The 14,609-nt window shown below is 40.4% G+C and overlaps 1 protein-coding gene across 7 annotated transcripts in view; it reads left to right on the top strand.

Annotated features, from left to right (window-relative positions):
• The window catches only part of ptprsa (protein tyrosine phosphatase receptor type Sa), a 212,590-nt gene that overhangs the window by 79,218 nt on the left and 118,763 nt on the right, over window positions 1–14,609 (top strand). For all 7 annotated transcript variants that reach the window (XM_086116116.1, XM_086116119.1, XM_086116120.1 and 4 more), the window contains one exon: window positions 11,563–11,792. In XM_086116116.1, coding sequence (XP_085972242.1) covers window positions 11,696–11,792 — 97 coding nt within the window. In that variant the 5' untranslated portion in view covers window positions 11,563–11,695. The remainder of the gene's footprint in view (window positions 1–11,562; window positions 11,793–14,609) is intronic.

Consider the following 14,609-nt stretch of genomic DNA (forward strand, 5'->3'; position numbering starts at 1 on the left):
AGTCCCACGGGACCTTGTTAGTGTTAAACTCACACTTGCCATGGAGCCTTAATTCAAGCCTGCATCTGATATCTGGGGCGTGACATGTTCCGCAAATGAAGCGCTCAGGTGCACAAAATCATTCATTTGTATGATTTTATGACCTATTATTTATAGGTGAGGTTAAACATATGATGGAATCACATCATACGTTTCCCCCCCCCCCCCCCGGTTGGAAACATTGTGAGGATGAAATGGCTTATAGTAATGACTTATCATAGCCACATGAACACTTAAAAAAAACCCGATAGCTTTTCGAATCAAAATACCTTTATAAAATAAATACAAACGTTAAAATAATCAAACACAAGTGTTTATTGTGGACTAGTTTCTGTAGATGAATTTACACTTTTTGGGACTTTTTGGACTCAGACGTTTTAACTAAGCAGCATCAGTGGCTTGGGGAATGTCCCATTATGAATGTCTCTGCTTGTGTGTCTGTGATTCACTACTGAGCTTTTTTGTCAAGAAGTATTTGTTCTGGAGTGACCTAACCCCACTATCTGTGCGTACTGTATGTGGTTATGAGCAGAACTTGTGATAGTGAAAGGCATGCTTACACACATACAGTACGCATCAACACAGGAAAGTCACATTCTGAATCTCCGGTGAAGAGAGAGAGAGAGGAGGTGGGCCAGGCAGATGGAGCACCCCGCTTCTTGCTGAGCAGGCTTGATGACAGCTGAACAGCTTGAGGTGTGCTGGAGCGGCAGGCCATAAACACACACGACATACTCACGCAATCATATATGTAATAAACACGCATCAACAGATTGGTTTGCACACATTTCTTTGTGGACAGCTGTCCTAAGCCCATCCCGGATCCAGTTGGGATCCAGTTTTCTTGTCCCAGGGGCCCACCTGAAGTGTGTGAAAACAAATCCGTACTATGATAAGACAATAAGGTGTGCGTCATCGGTTGTCGAGTCCATCACTTGTCATGCTCTATCAATATCAATAATGCACCTTCGCTCACAGCACATTCCATCAGGCTTTCATTCGAGCTTTGTTTATGCGTAATCAGGCACTGAGCTGTCACTGCTACTGATGGCTTATTGGCTCGCTGTCATTCAAGCCATTATTCAAAACCATTTCCCGTTAGCCACCTGCCGTTACGCTCCCGCTCTCCATTTTCAATCACATGTCCTCACTTCCCCTTCCCTAGCTACAAATCATGACTCCCCAGTCAGCCTATACCCTTAACTGTGATTAAAGTCTTTGGATACAATCCTGCATGCATTTCAAAGGGCTATGGGCTTTTGGAGAAAAAAAAAGGCACCTTTTTTTTCAGTCCACTAAATAATGAAGGTGATCCAAAAATTGTAAATATGCATTATGATCAAGCAAATAACACACACAGAACTCATATGTTGAAAAAGAGGAAAGAAAAAAAATCTGTTGCATTGGTCTCAAGAAGATGAGTGGTTCTTTTCACACTCCCCATGTTCACTCAAGAACTGTTCTGCCTCTGTTAATTGTCCTGGCATTGAGTCATTGAAATACACATCCTGGCCTTTCATGATTTGTGAAATTGATTGTTCTTTTGAGGCTAATTGTCACTTAAGCCTTCGTCCTCTCCAGAGCTAAATGGCATTACGCTTCTGAAGCCGCCGCACACACCTGCTCATTCATTCTCACAGCATTCGATCACCCGCTGCTTTAAAAGATCTGCCAAAGAATGTAGCGAGGCCGTAACCCATCTTAAAATCACAAACAAATGACTGCTTGCTGGAGACAAAAGCCTGTCGAAAGTGATGTGCTCCCTTGTGTTCCTTTGTGCCAGCTTATTCCCACTAATTTGCTTTGAGCTATTCATTCGGACTAATTTACAGGTTGACAGGTGGTTATTTTGGAATCAATAGAGGTTGGTGTATAAATTACGCCAGTTGAAGAAGAATGTAGATTTCTAGATATCCCAGACACCCACAGAAGCCATGAACAATATCAATATTGATATGGACTGTTTTGAATGCAGAGGTTCTGCAAATCTGTCTGCTGTGTCTCTCTTCTGCCTTAATCATTTAACAGAATGGTTACTTTGAACAAAAATTGTACAGTAGTTCCAAAGGTCACTGCCTGTTACACACTGACCAAACCCACTGCAGTTGACTGGCCGCAGTATTTCCCTGCATTTGCTTCCTGACTTCTTGAGTGTACAGACAGCTGTGTCTGTTTCTGGCTCCACAGTCCTGTCTCGGGCTAATATAATACATCCATCTGGCAATAATAAGTCCATGACCCCCATCTCAGACGTTCCTGAGAAACTCGTCTCAAAGCCTTGAAAGCAGCCTGTTGCACTCATTGGTTAATTAGACTCTTCTACTCCGTTTGCTTTGAAGGAAAGTGAATACAAGGTCTGATTTATTTTTGGTGGTATGAAATATTGTGTTTATCGAGGGGGGTTCATTGACACTGTTGCTACATGGGGGTGATCATTTTTCCACTCACGAAAAGTGATAGCAGACGTTTTTTCTCCCCTTACTCCGTGCAGAGTGATACAGCACAACAATAGCACCACTGTGCCAAAAGAGAAATGGCAAACTCATCGTGAGTCATAGAGAAAGTAGAAGCTCTTAAACCTCCACCCCACTCATCCATCACTTTAAAACAGCATGGGTACATGCAGATTGAATAACAACCCGTGAGGCCTTTTTTATTTTTTTGCTCGGTTGCAGCTGGAAAAACACATTTTATTTGTTTTTGATTTTGCACAGAATGAAATAGATCACAGTGTATGTCATACCAATAACGGGGAATCACATATTTTGATTTTTTTTTCCATTAAACATTCTTAATGACGTATGCACAGTTTTAAATCAGTTAGGATGGATGGTGCGCGAGCTGTGTCCTGCTGTGAAGGAATGTGTGCTGTTAAAAGGGGGAAAAAAAGAGGATTTAAAGACATCTACCAGATGTCTGACCTCTCACCTTTGTCCACAACACCCCACTCAAACCTCCCCTCAGCTCCCATCTCACTGATATTTGTCCTCAAGTCACTGTTACTCAAAATAATGGGCTGTCTTCGCGCACTACTTGTGTTTTATACACTTGCTTCATAAATTCACATTATTTGTTGCCTGAAAAAAATAAAATAGTTATTTTAAGGTACAATTGCTGGTAGTTATCACTGGCAAGAGGTGATGTACCTATTGCCGCTGTCTGAAAAAAAACGATTAGTGAAAATATTTACACATTTTTAAATAAATAATAAAAAAGCGAAGACGACTGTTGTAACTTAACACAATATTTGGTGCAATGATCGACAACAATGGTATAATTTTCCGGTCTGACTGATGGACATATATTTTATTTCTGAACTTGTTATAATGCTTCAAGGGAAATTCAACTCACCATCTGCTCTGCATTTTGTGTTGCACACCACACAGAGAAGCAGATGACACATAATGGGCATGCAAGGAGAGATATCAGCGTAAAAGGAGCTCGCAAACAGTGCTGAACTTGTTGACTTGTTGTATTAGGGATGTTGCTTTGCTCAAGAGCACTTCAACGGTAACCAAGAAGCCACCTCGTATCCCTCCAAAATATGCATTAGTTGCCATCTTTGTAACATTTGTCTGCCCCAGGATTCGAACCGTACTCTTACAGATGAGCTCCTGCTGCCCCAGGAGAAAATACAGATTGAACGGTAAATTACGCAGATTTCAAAGTGAAATATCAAATGCAGTCCTTTAATGGCATTGTTATGGCGCCTTCCAACACATTGTTAGAAGCTGTGAGGAACATACCTAGAGACTTGAAATATTCAGTCCTCATTTCGGTCATGGGTAACTGTAGCCTATCTCAGCTTACTTTGGACGAGAGGCAGGGTACACTGTGGACTGGTCTCCAGTCAATAGGCAGGGCACGTTTTCAATTAAGCTAACATGCATGCCTTTTGAACGTGGAAGGAAGCCAAGTCAAGCACAGCCAACCACTATCTCAGTGAGGTGCCCCAAAGGAGGCCATTAGTATTAAAAAGAAAGAAAGAAACAAAAGGAAACCCATATAATTCTGAATTCAGACATGTTAGAGCTGTAAATGGACAACAAAAAAAATCGAATTTCCATTCCTGGGTTTACAACGATCCAATCATACACTAAAAAAACGGTGTGTTGAATTGACCAATTTTTATTTCGTCAACTGGTTGTACGAAATAAAATAATCTGGATCCAGATACATTTTTAAGTAGTCTTTAAAATGTTTTTTTGTAAATCCAGATGATTCTGTTCTGTGCAGCCACTTGACAAAAGAAAATTGAGTAAATTCAACACGCCATTTTTTCCCCATGTCATGGTTGATGTTTGCTAATTACCTTAGCTGTGTAATTGTTCTTGCTCATTAAAAACAAACTTAAAAAAGAAAAATAGATTTATAGGGAACCCCACTGTTTGGGGGGGATAAGGACTGCGAAGAGCGAAAATCTGCGATTGTGTGACTATCGTCTTGGAAAAAACAGCCACTTATTTTTACGGTACCGAAAAATCGTTTCCCATAAAAATCACCGCACACGGGTTGACTGGAGCGATCGAATCTCTCCTGTGTGATCAACGCAATTTCCCCGTACTCGTATGTGTTTGTGGTGTGGTGTGAGTGTTTTTACTTCGTTTCGTTAAGTGGTGGGGAAGTATACTTTTTAAGATCAGAATTCTTGTTTATGAATATCAGTCAAAATAGAAAAATGGGTTCCCATGGTGAACGTTTACGGAACCCAAAATTAGTTACCGTGGTTTCCCATCAGGTGATCCAACGGAACCGGAAAACGGTTTCTGTGAATTTCTGAAATCCTCAGGGCTGCAAAGGTTTTTTTTTTTTGATAATGAAAGGTCGTGATGTGGTGAATTTGTGAATGCCAAATAGCAAATTTGCAGTGGTTAAGTGGCAATATTCTCAAATGGCACTGAGTGTGTCCAGCCTACTTTTAGAATGCCCACTGTATTATCATGGCCGACTTTCCACTGGACTTCACCCCAATCCATGCCATTGTCCACAATAGCGGTCTGATGGACACAAATCAAGTCTTTGTTGCTGTGGGTGGGAGGAAAATAAGACAAGCTCACAATAGCTTACAGTGTGTTATTTTTTTCATAACACACATTAATGCCAACCCGGCTGCATTATTATCTCCCACACCAGGCACTGACTACGTTCTGAACAGGTCGCACAATGACGCCTTGTACTTAGATGTTCAGACAAAGGACAGAGCACTTTTTGTGCTGTCACGCGGTAATCTGTTGCGAAACAGTCAGCCGGGGTTTTATAGCTATAATGTGCATTTTAAAGCTTCCAAAGAGTACTGTAGCAAAGTAACATCATTTTCCGGGTTGCTCTCATAGTCACACTTCTGTTTTTGTATTACATTCAAGTTGACATCAAAGTTATTTTTTTTAGGAAACTACTGTGTGCAGATGTGACTGTCCAATGTGACTTGATGTATTTTTTTTCTCCACAATTTCAGGTCATAACTTAGGTTTGTCTATTTTTATGTCCTTGTATGACACGTGTATGCACCTAAATGTGGCAGGGTGGTGTTCAGTGTCAGTATATGTGGGAAATCCGGATTTATATGTTTGTGGCACTTTTAATTTGCTATAAAAAAAAGAACAAAACAATATCCCAAGCTTTTAGCAGTAGCGGTGCTGTTAATACGGTGTTGGGTAAACTGATGGGCAGAAAGGCCCAGGGATGGGTTGATTTTACCATCTGCCTCTACTCTTTATATTCATGGGTGATTGGTGTATTTTATTTACTTTTATTTTATATTTTTATATTATATTATATTTTTATACTTTTACTTTTATTTACTATTTACTTCAACTATGAAGCCGACATTTGGCAAATTGTTCTGAACTTAGCAGCCTACAATATAATATGTTTAGTATACAGTACGGTGCAATGAGAAACCACTGTTTGTCAAACGTTCTTTCTCGTGGATTATATGGATAGTTTTGCATGAATCAACAGCGGTGCCATTTTGGTGTTTGGTTCTCCCATTTGTTCCAAAAGACAGAATTTGGTCAGATATTGCTTTCTCTGCAGCTGAGGCTCAGTCAGATTCTGCTGTCACCACTAAATAGTTTTGTCTCTCAGTAAAACATCAAGCTTTATATAAACAATAGTGCAATACTAAGAGTATTTATAAAAAAGGGCAGTGTCATCAGTTATGTTGAGAGTACTTAGAGTTTTATATTCATTGCTCATTTTGGTCTAAAACTGCATCATAGTGTAAAGTAGTGATGTGGAAATGATGCTTCAAGAGGTCTTATGAACTACGTGTATTCTGTGACTGTGCCACTGTTGGTTTAAAGAAACGGGTTTAAGATATGGCGCGTCAGTGTGCTTTCAGCCCTATGTTGAACAGAGAGTGCCATCTAGAGGAGTAAAAAATACAACTGGTTCATCAAACATTTTGAAGCTTCATTTTCCCATCATGTTAACTCATGTCTACCACCATCGTCAGGTCTCTTGGAGGTTATCAAGCTCCCCTGCATTTAAATAAAAAAAACAAAACTATTTTACAGAATGAACTACACAATGTCCATTCACTATTTTATTAATATTATTATTGTCATCATTATTATTATTTTATTTTTATTTTTTAAATGAACTGAGCAAATAGTTTGTTCATGCGTATCAGTCTTCATAGATTTATATCATGGAGTGTAAATGTCCATGTTTGTTTAAACAGAGCGAGCATTAGTTCTCTCCTCTTGAGACTGAACTAATCAAAGTTCTCCGAGGACAAGAGGCGCCATTAAATTGAATTCTGAAAAGGACCATTGCAGAGAATCCGGTTTGATTATTATGTTGAACGGAATGGTAGCTGGCAAAGAAGACAATAATTTGAGCGTTCAGTAGGTAAAAACCACCCAAGGGTTTATCTGTTTTTGCAGTCTGCGATGGATGAAAAAAGGCAAAATAGAACTTTTTTTTTCTAAAGGATTTTCTAGGCGAAGAGAGAAAAAAAAAACGTCTTCACTTCTAATTTGATTTTTTTCGTGTCACGATATAAAAATGAACAAGTATCACAAATTAAAACATCGAGCTTCATATTTTTAGAGTTAAAATACGTGTAACTTGTAAAGCTACCATCCTTTATTACTATTTTTTAAATGAATTTCTCAACACCTTTCCAAAAAAAAGATCCTTGCCAGAGAACCATTTCCTTCACACTGCAGTCAGCCAAGTTTTTCATTCCTCTTCTCTCTCAGTCACTCCAAATAATCTCATTCTCCGTTATCCACATCCATTTCCAGAGTGAATACAAGTCATGCTTCCACAACTGTCCCAGCTGCCCTTCAAACACTTCTTTCCCTCTCCTGTGGCAATTTTTAAAGGGCGCTCAACAAGCCTTGGGCCGGTTGGTGTGATGCTAGTCTGAGTCTTTTGGCAGAAGGCCAGAAGATGATGTCACACCGACTGCTCCTGTACACACGCACACACACACACACACACACACACACACACACACACACACACACACACACACACACACACACACACACACACACACACACATATCCAATCCAATCAGCTACATCTTCATTGTCAAGGACTGTCTCGCATCACTCTCACCTTCCCTTTTCAGCTCCCGACTGCTTTAATTCATTACCTACCCTCTATATATTATGCCATCCTTCCCGACCTGCCTTCCACTAACTCACATTGGCCCCTTTTTGATTGTCATCATGGACAATGCTACCTTTGTCCTTTGACCGGAATCATGGTTGGCCACAGCAGTAAATGAGGAGAGGCAGAAAGCAAACAGCATTCGTGTGCATGTGTGTGTTCATCTTCTCTTGGAGCAAGGTGTCACCCCTTAGTGGTAAACAAAACGGCCAGGCAATAAAGTCCGCATTTAGGAGGTCATCACAACAGACGTGCCTCCCGGGTGTCTACCTGAACACCTGCCTGCAGCATGACTCAGACGGCGCTTGGTCTCAGCCTTTTTCAAGGTAGATTTTGACTTAAAGGCTTCCAAGTCTGGATATGAAGTACAAGTTTTTGCTTTTTGCTTAGTAGTTTTTATGTCATTTTGAGTTTATTTTTAAATTCAATCGGTTTAAATTACTTTTCAGAGAAGGTTTGTTAGTTTTAGTGTGGTATTTTAAGATGGTGGATTTCTTGTGTGCACGATTTAAAAACATTGCAGTAAGTATTGGGCAGTAAAAACTCAACAAAAAATATTTTCAGATTGGTAGAAAAAAGAAGCAGACATTTCAATTGTGTCGGTTTGGCATTGGCCAGCATGAGTTTGAATGCGGTTAACAGTTATGGTTACCGATCAAAGCTGAAATCTCATTTGCCTCTACAAAGAAAAAAAAATTATAAATGGAAGTTGCACAGCCATATGCTATCAAGTGAAGACAAAAATCAGTTGGAACAAACTCCTACCATTTCATTTAAATTTTTAAATGTATGTCAGTGCTTTTGACAAGGCCCTGATCGCACTCCACTGAAAACACAAGATTGAACATTCATGGATTTTCAAAAGGTTGTAAAGGTTGCTGGTAACCAGACAGTTTAAAAAATCTGGTAGTTCTGTGCTTTACAAGGAAACATTTCAAAAACAAACGTCTATGTACCCCGCTGTTGTTGCAACTACGTGGTTTAGAATGTCAACACCTGAAATAAAATGAGTCATTTACCAAAGTTTCCTTTCAAAGCAACATTAATTATCCCAAAGACTCCAATGAGACGAACAAATGGTCAACACAACATATACAAGACTTGCTGGGGTCGCGAATTAGAGAACAGTGAAAGGCAAAGGCTTGTGGGAAAGCAATTCCCTTGAGAGGTTTCCAAGGCTGGGAATTTTGCATTCCTGTAATAACATCCCTATGTTGCAGTTCTCCTTGCCCAAGCAAGCCTTAAAGTCAAAAGGAGTGCTCATTTGATGCCATAGCTAGCAATACATGCAATTTATCTTGCTCGTGTTCTGGTACTACACTGCCATCTATTTTCTGTTGTTTTCAGCTAATTGTTTCAACATCAGCAAACGACCGTTTAGAAACCACTAACTGGCCCACTTGTGCGGTTATTAGCAAGGCAAGGATTGAGGTGTGCATTTAACATTTGTCAAAGCTTCTTCGAACCAAATCACTTTTTTTTTGCTTTGCTTTTTGGATTTTGCTCATCTTTGCTTGTAATGTTCATCTCAAGATTAAAAATTTTCTGATTTACCGCTTCACCTACTACATATGAATGTGGAGCAGCTTGCCCTTGATGTAAGTTACACTTAAAATGTAAATGCTTCAGGCATCCTTCAGCAATGGGTGCTTTCGTTGCGTAAGCTATTCTGCCTCCTGTGGGGCTTCCCTATCCATAGCAGCTAATGACAGGTGTGCCCCATATCAAGTTACTTTGGGTAGAGATTTGACAGGATATGCTGGATGGAAACGAAAGAATGATGCTGGGAGGTATACTGGACTATTTACATAATAGTCCTGCAGTTCCATGCAAATTCATGTGATTCTCAGCTGCACATCTGCAATGCAAGCATAGTTTAGTATGCATGAGTTTGAAGGAGGAGGAAGCACAGGGAGGAAATGAGGGAGTAGCAAAAACGAACATGAGGGATTGGAAAGATGACTGTTTTGATCAGGGAGATATATTTAGAAACCTTATACAGTGGACCCCGGCATGCTCGCAGTTCGGCACCCGCCGATTCACATATTCATTCATATATTTCCCTCGTTTCTTATTATGTTTAAATATATTTGGATTTGTTTCCCTGCATTGTGCACACTTTTGCAGTAGAGGGACAAGAGACAAAACATCCCCCTCACAACTGGCTAATTTTAGGCTTCAAAGGAGGCCAAACATGCTTTAACGCTAAATCTTCTTTGGGCATTTTGTATGTCAGAAGTATGTCAAAGACATGATATACCGGGGAACCTTTTTTTATAGTTTGAAATCAATGCTTCTCCATTTAAACATATGTTTTGCCTTATCTCTTCAGCCTTTGTTTTTAGTCGAGCGTTGAACTGCAGTAAAGAGAGTCATGCGTAGCTACCGTTAAACTGAATCCCACACATAGCCTTAAGTTATGTTCGGCTTGCACGATCAACAACAATAGGTGTTGTAATTGTGTTGTGAAGTTTGTAAAGCTCGCTGAAGTGCAGATAAAAAAGTCATGCCCTAAGGAGAGGACCATAAATCATAACCTTGGCCATCCTCTGTGCACGGATGGAGTAATCTCCCTCAGGCATGGCAAGGTTTCCTCTACCTTCAACACTGTTTACTGTGAGAACAAAAGGCACATCACTCTCTCAGTCACCGATACAATTGCTCTTGTCATCTGTCTCTATTTCCTTTAGTCATTACCAATGCCTTCCTTTACCTGCCAGGCAAAGAAAGAGAGCGTGTTGGGCTATTGTGTTGAAGGCTAAGATGGTTTTCTTAAAGACGCCCACTCTTTTCAGGAAACATGCTGTATTTCCACTGCAGGGTTCATGTATTAAAAAAAAAAAAGTTAAATGGCAGAAGCATGAATGTATTAGTTACCCCCACCTCCAAGCCTCTCGCCTCCACCCCTGTACGTGGCATTGGCCGTTTGTGCTTTATTGGTGGAAGAGTAGTAGTATTTCTTGGAGACAGGCTGCAAACCAGTCCAAGGTGCACCCTGCCCTGTGCCTCAAAGTTGCTTTAATAGGCTACAGCTCACACACAAAACTTTGCATCACACTAGACCGTCGAACTGTCTGAAAGCTGCCTTGGTTTGTGCATACATACAAATTACATACAAACTATTTAGATTTAAGGTTGTGTGCCTTATGTAAACTGTCATTTTGCAGCTTGCGCACCTGGGTTCGAAAGAAAACCATCACAGCTGTAAAACAACTGTTTGTGCTATTGGTGACACTTTTCAAGGACAGGATTGGTGTCACATTCTACTTTGTAATAAACTAAAGTACAGCGATGAGAAGATGCAAACGACTCATTGGCAAAAAGATTAAGAACGCCAGGTTGGGGAAAAGCCATTTGGAGTCCATCTGTTCTACTACCTTTTGACGGGCATGTTCCGTTCCACATATGTTTTAATTTGTCCCTACGATACAACTACCTGCAGAGCAAAACAGAGCTGTTGCCACTCTTCGGCATAATAACACAACTGATTGTTCTAGTATAATACAAAAGGAGCGTAAGTTAGAAAATGTAACAAAAAGAACACGTTGACAATACACATAGGGGCCACTAACTGCATGGTTAATGAAATAACGCAGAGATGATGATTGAGTTGCATGACGGCTGGAGTTAAAGAGGGTTTTCTCAACTCACATCCAATATTACCAAGATTAATTTAATTTTGAACATTTTATTACTGGATAAAAAGGAATATTAGGAAAGGTAATTTAAAAAATATATATATGGTAGCGAAAGAGATTGGCTACAATAATTTAAAAAGTTCAATCATGATGTCTGATGGCTGCTAATAATGCATCACTTCCATGGGGCTTTACACTGTCTGCAAACAAACAAACAAAACATTAACGTCGGCTCTTTTGTGTCTGTTTCTTCTTGTAGAGTGCCAAAGCATCCTGCCAGCAAAACTCAATCTTCCCCGTGCTGCTGGGGCTTCGGCTCTCCAGCCAGGTCACAGATAAACTCCCCACCTCTATCCCTGCCCCATCCTCCACACACACCCACTGGAACCAAGATGGCCACAAGGTGTGCTACTCATCTCCCTTTTCCACTCCTGCTGCCTCTTACCATTCTGCTGCTCTCACTGCTGCTCACCGGCTCACACGCCTTATGTAAGTACCAGTCGAGCGCCGCGGCCCCTCTCAGTGACATTTGCTAACACTTGTTTAACTCTGTCAAAGCATTTGGTTGGTTTGTATAGTGCCCAACATAGTCATGCCATAGATAATGCCATTCTTTTCTCTTGGTGAGAATTTGTTCACGCGAGCCAACAGAATTCCAATTGTCTTTATCAAATAATTAAGAGATTGATGAAGAAAATCTGCATAGAAGCTTTTACATTTTGTGAAAGATGGTCACAACAGAGTCTTGTTACTTTTTATTTGACTTTAACTAAATTATGGAGAAAATTATGACACTAAAACGGTGCTCATCAAGGTCAGGTTCTCTGTATGGCTGAGCTGTAAAATAACCTGATTGCGAACCAATCTTGTGCTTGCAATTCTGCATGGGGGTTAACACTTATACAAGTAAGACAATTAAATGTCACAATAATGCACCGTAGTTTATCTTGAGGTATATTGTCCCCAAAAAGTCATAATTGACATATACTATGTAAATGTATTTATGTACAGTGGAGTACCATGCCAACGCATACAAATGAATATACAAAAATGACACACACACACACACACACACACACACACACACACACACACACACACACACACACACACACACACACACACACACACACACAGAGACTCCCCTTTGCTTCCTCTCTTAATGCTGATCGAAACCCATCGTAATAGAGAAATGATGCTGCACAAATCTTGAAGCAGAAGTTGACAGGGCGGACTAAGACACGACTGACACCAATATTGGGATGGAACAATTAACTCTTCATATTGATGTCATTCTCAAAGATTGATTTTTGTTCCAGAATGATTGACATATGATCAGTGTCATGGGGGGGCGGTATCCGTAAGGTTTGTTCAGCTGGAGAGAAAAGCATTTGCTGTCCAGCTGAACAAACTTTTCACTCCGTATGAAAGGTCAAGCAAATGGAAAATAAGGGATTTTGTTACATATTGTAACACTTGCACAGTAAAATAGTTCTGTCACATTGGTTTGGAAACAGCATGAGAGAGACATGTGTGGCAACCTGATCTGCATGTGGCTCTCACAAATATGCAGTGGAAGCCAGGCGAAAACACCTCTAGGTCAAAGTATGTGCAGAGCTCAGGTTGACATGCTCAACTTTTCAAGTCCCATATTCTTCAAAGGTCAAACAGCATGAATTACATTTTAAGCAAAATGCAGTTACGCGTTGATAAAATACAATGACTCAAAATAACTGCTTCTGTTCTATATTTCAAGTCATGCAACATTTAATGAATTGTTTTTAATTAAATGGCATTTTATTGTTAGGTGCTGTCTAATTTTTGTATCGGTCCCATTATTAAAAAAGATGGGTGGATACAAAATGAGCAAAAAAAAACATTGCCAGGGGGGAAAAAATAACATTGGAAAATATTATGACCCGTGCATTGTGTACCCAAAACTATTTAAATCTGATTAAAATTAAGAAACAGTTGTTAGGTATAATAAAAAAAAGGAAATAAATACATCCAAAATATGTGCACAGCCTTCACAGGTAGCTAAACTCAACTGGGGAATAATTGATTGTGGTCATGTTGCAACAGAGCATTCTTTCTTTGATTGCGTGGAGGTTTCGAAAGTCTGGTCACGTGATCGTGCAGTGTTTTCGCTCAGCTGGTGGAAAACATTTCAAACTGCATGCAGAAAGGTGACAAGGCATTGTTTTTTTTTCTTCCCATTTTGCATTTTCAAAGGATGAACTAACTATTTATTTTCAATCAGATTCAAACAAACGCTCCTCACGTTTTTCTTTCTCACACGTCTCTCTCACACCATCATTAACTGTTCACATGTCTTCCTTGTCCTAATCTTTTCCCTTTCTTCTAGAAACATACGGTCATACCGTAATTTTGTTTGCTTGAACAGCCCTCTCCCCCACTCCAATCCGCACTCAGCTACACACAGTGGCACATCTACCGGTATTTGGAAATGACCCCCCCCCCCCCCCAAAACATGTCAATCTTCCCTGCTGCTGTCCCCCTCTGCCCTCCCTTATTCATGTCCATAAATCACAAAGAAACGGAGCCCTTTTAATGAAAAGAAAAAGAACGATGGGGCAGTAAATCCCAATCACAAAACCTTCCATCATATGTAGGTTCATTCATATATTTCATTTCTGCAGTTGCTTCGAGAATACTGGGGGGACTTCGAAAATATTTATTGTCACCGTCTTGTGGTATTATTCAACATTGCTATGCATTTATTCAACAAAAGGTAATAAGGAGGATGATAGAAGAATGTATGTGTATCCACATACCTACTTTGTACATACATACCATCATACACACACAAACACACACACGGATACTATCCATCCATTTTCTGATCCACTTCTCCTCACAAGGGTCGCGGGGGGTGCTGGAGCCGCTGTCTTCGGGAACAGGTGGGGGACACCATGAACCGGTTACCAGCCAATCGCAGGGCACACAGACAAACGACCATCCGCGCTCACACTCACACCTAGGGACAATTTTGAGTGCTCCAATATTTTTATTTTTATTTTTTTTAACACCTCTGCACTGTGAGTCTGGTGCGCTTAACAGTCGACAGCCGGGCCACCCTTGTTCCAGATACCCAAAGATAATAACAAAAATAATCCATCCATCCATCATCTGAACTGCTCAAGAGGGTTGCGGGCGTGTTGTAGCCTATCCCGGCTGACTCCGGGCAAAAGGCAGGGTACACCCTGAACGGGTTGCCAGCCATTCGCAGGGTCCACATAGACGAACAACCATTCCCGCTAACAATCACACCCAGGGACAATTTAG

This window comes from Hippocampus guttulatus, chromosome 7 (assembly GCF_054856545.1).
Source record: "Hippocampus guttulatus isolate MCC_2025c chromosome 7, RoL_Hgut_1.0, whole genome shotgun sequence".
Lineage (NCBI taxonomy): Eukaryota > Metazoa > Chordata > Actinopteri > Syngnathiformes > Syngnathidae > Hippocampus > Hippocampus guttulatus.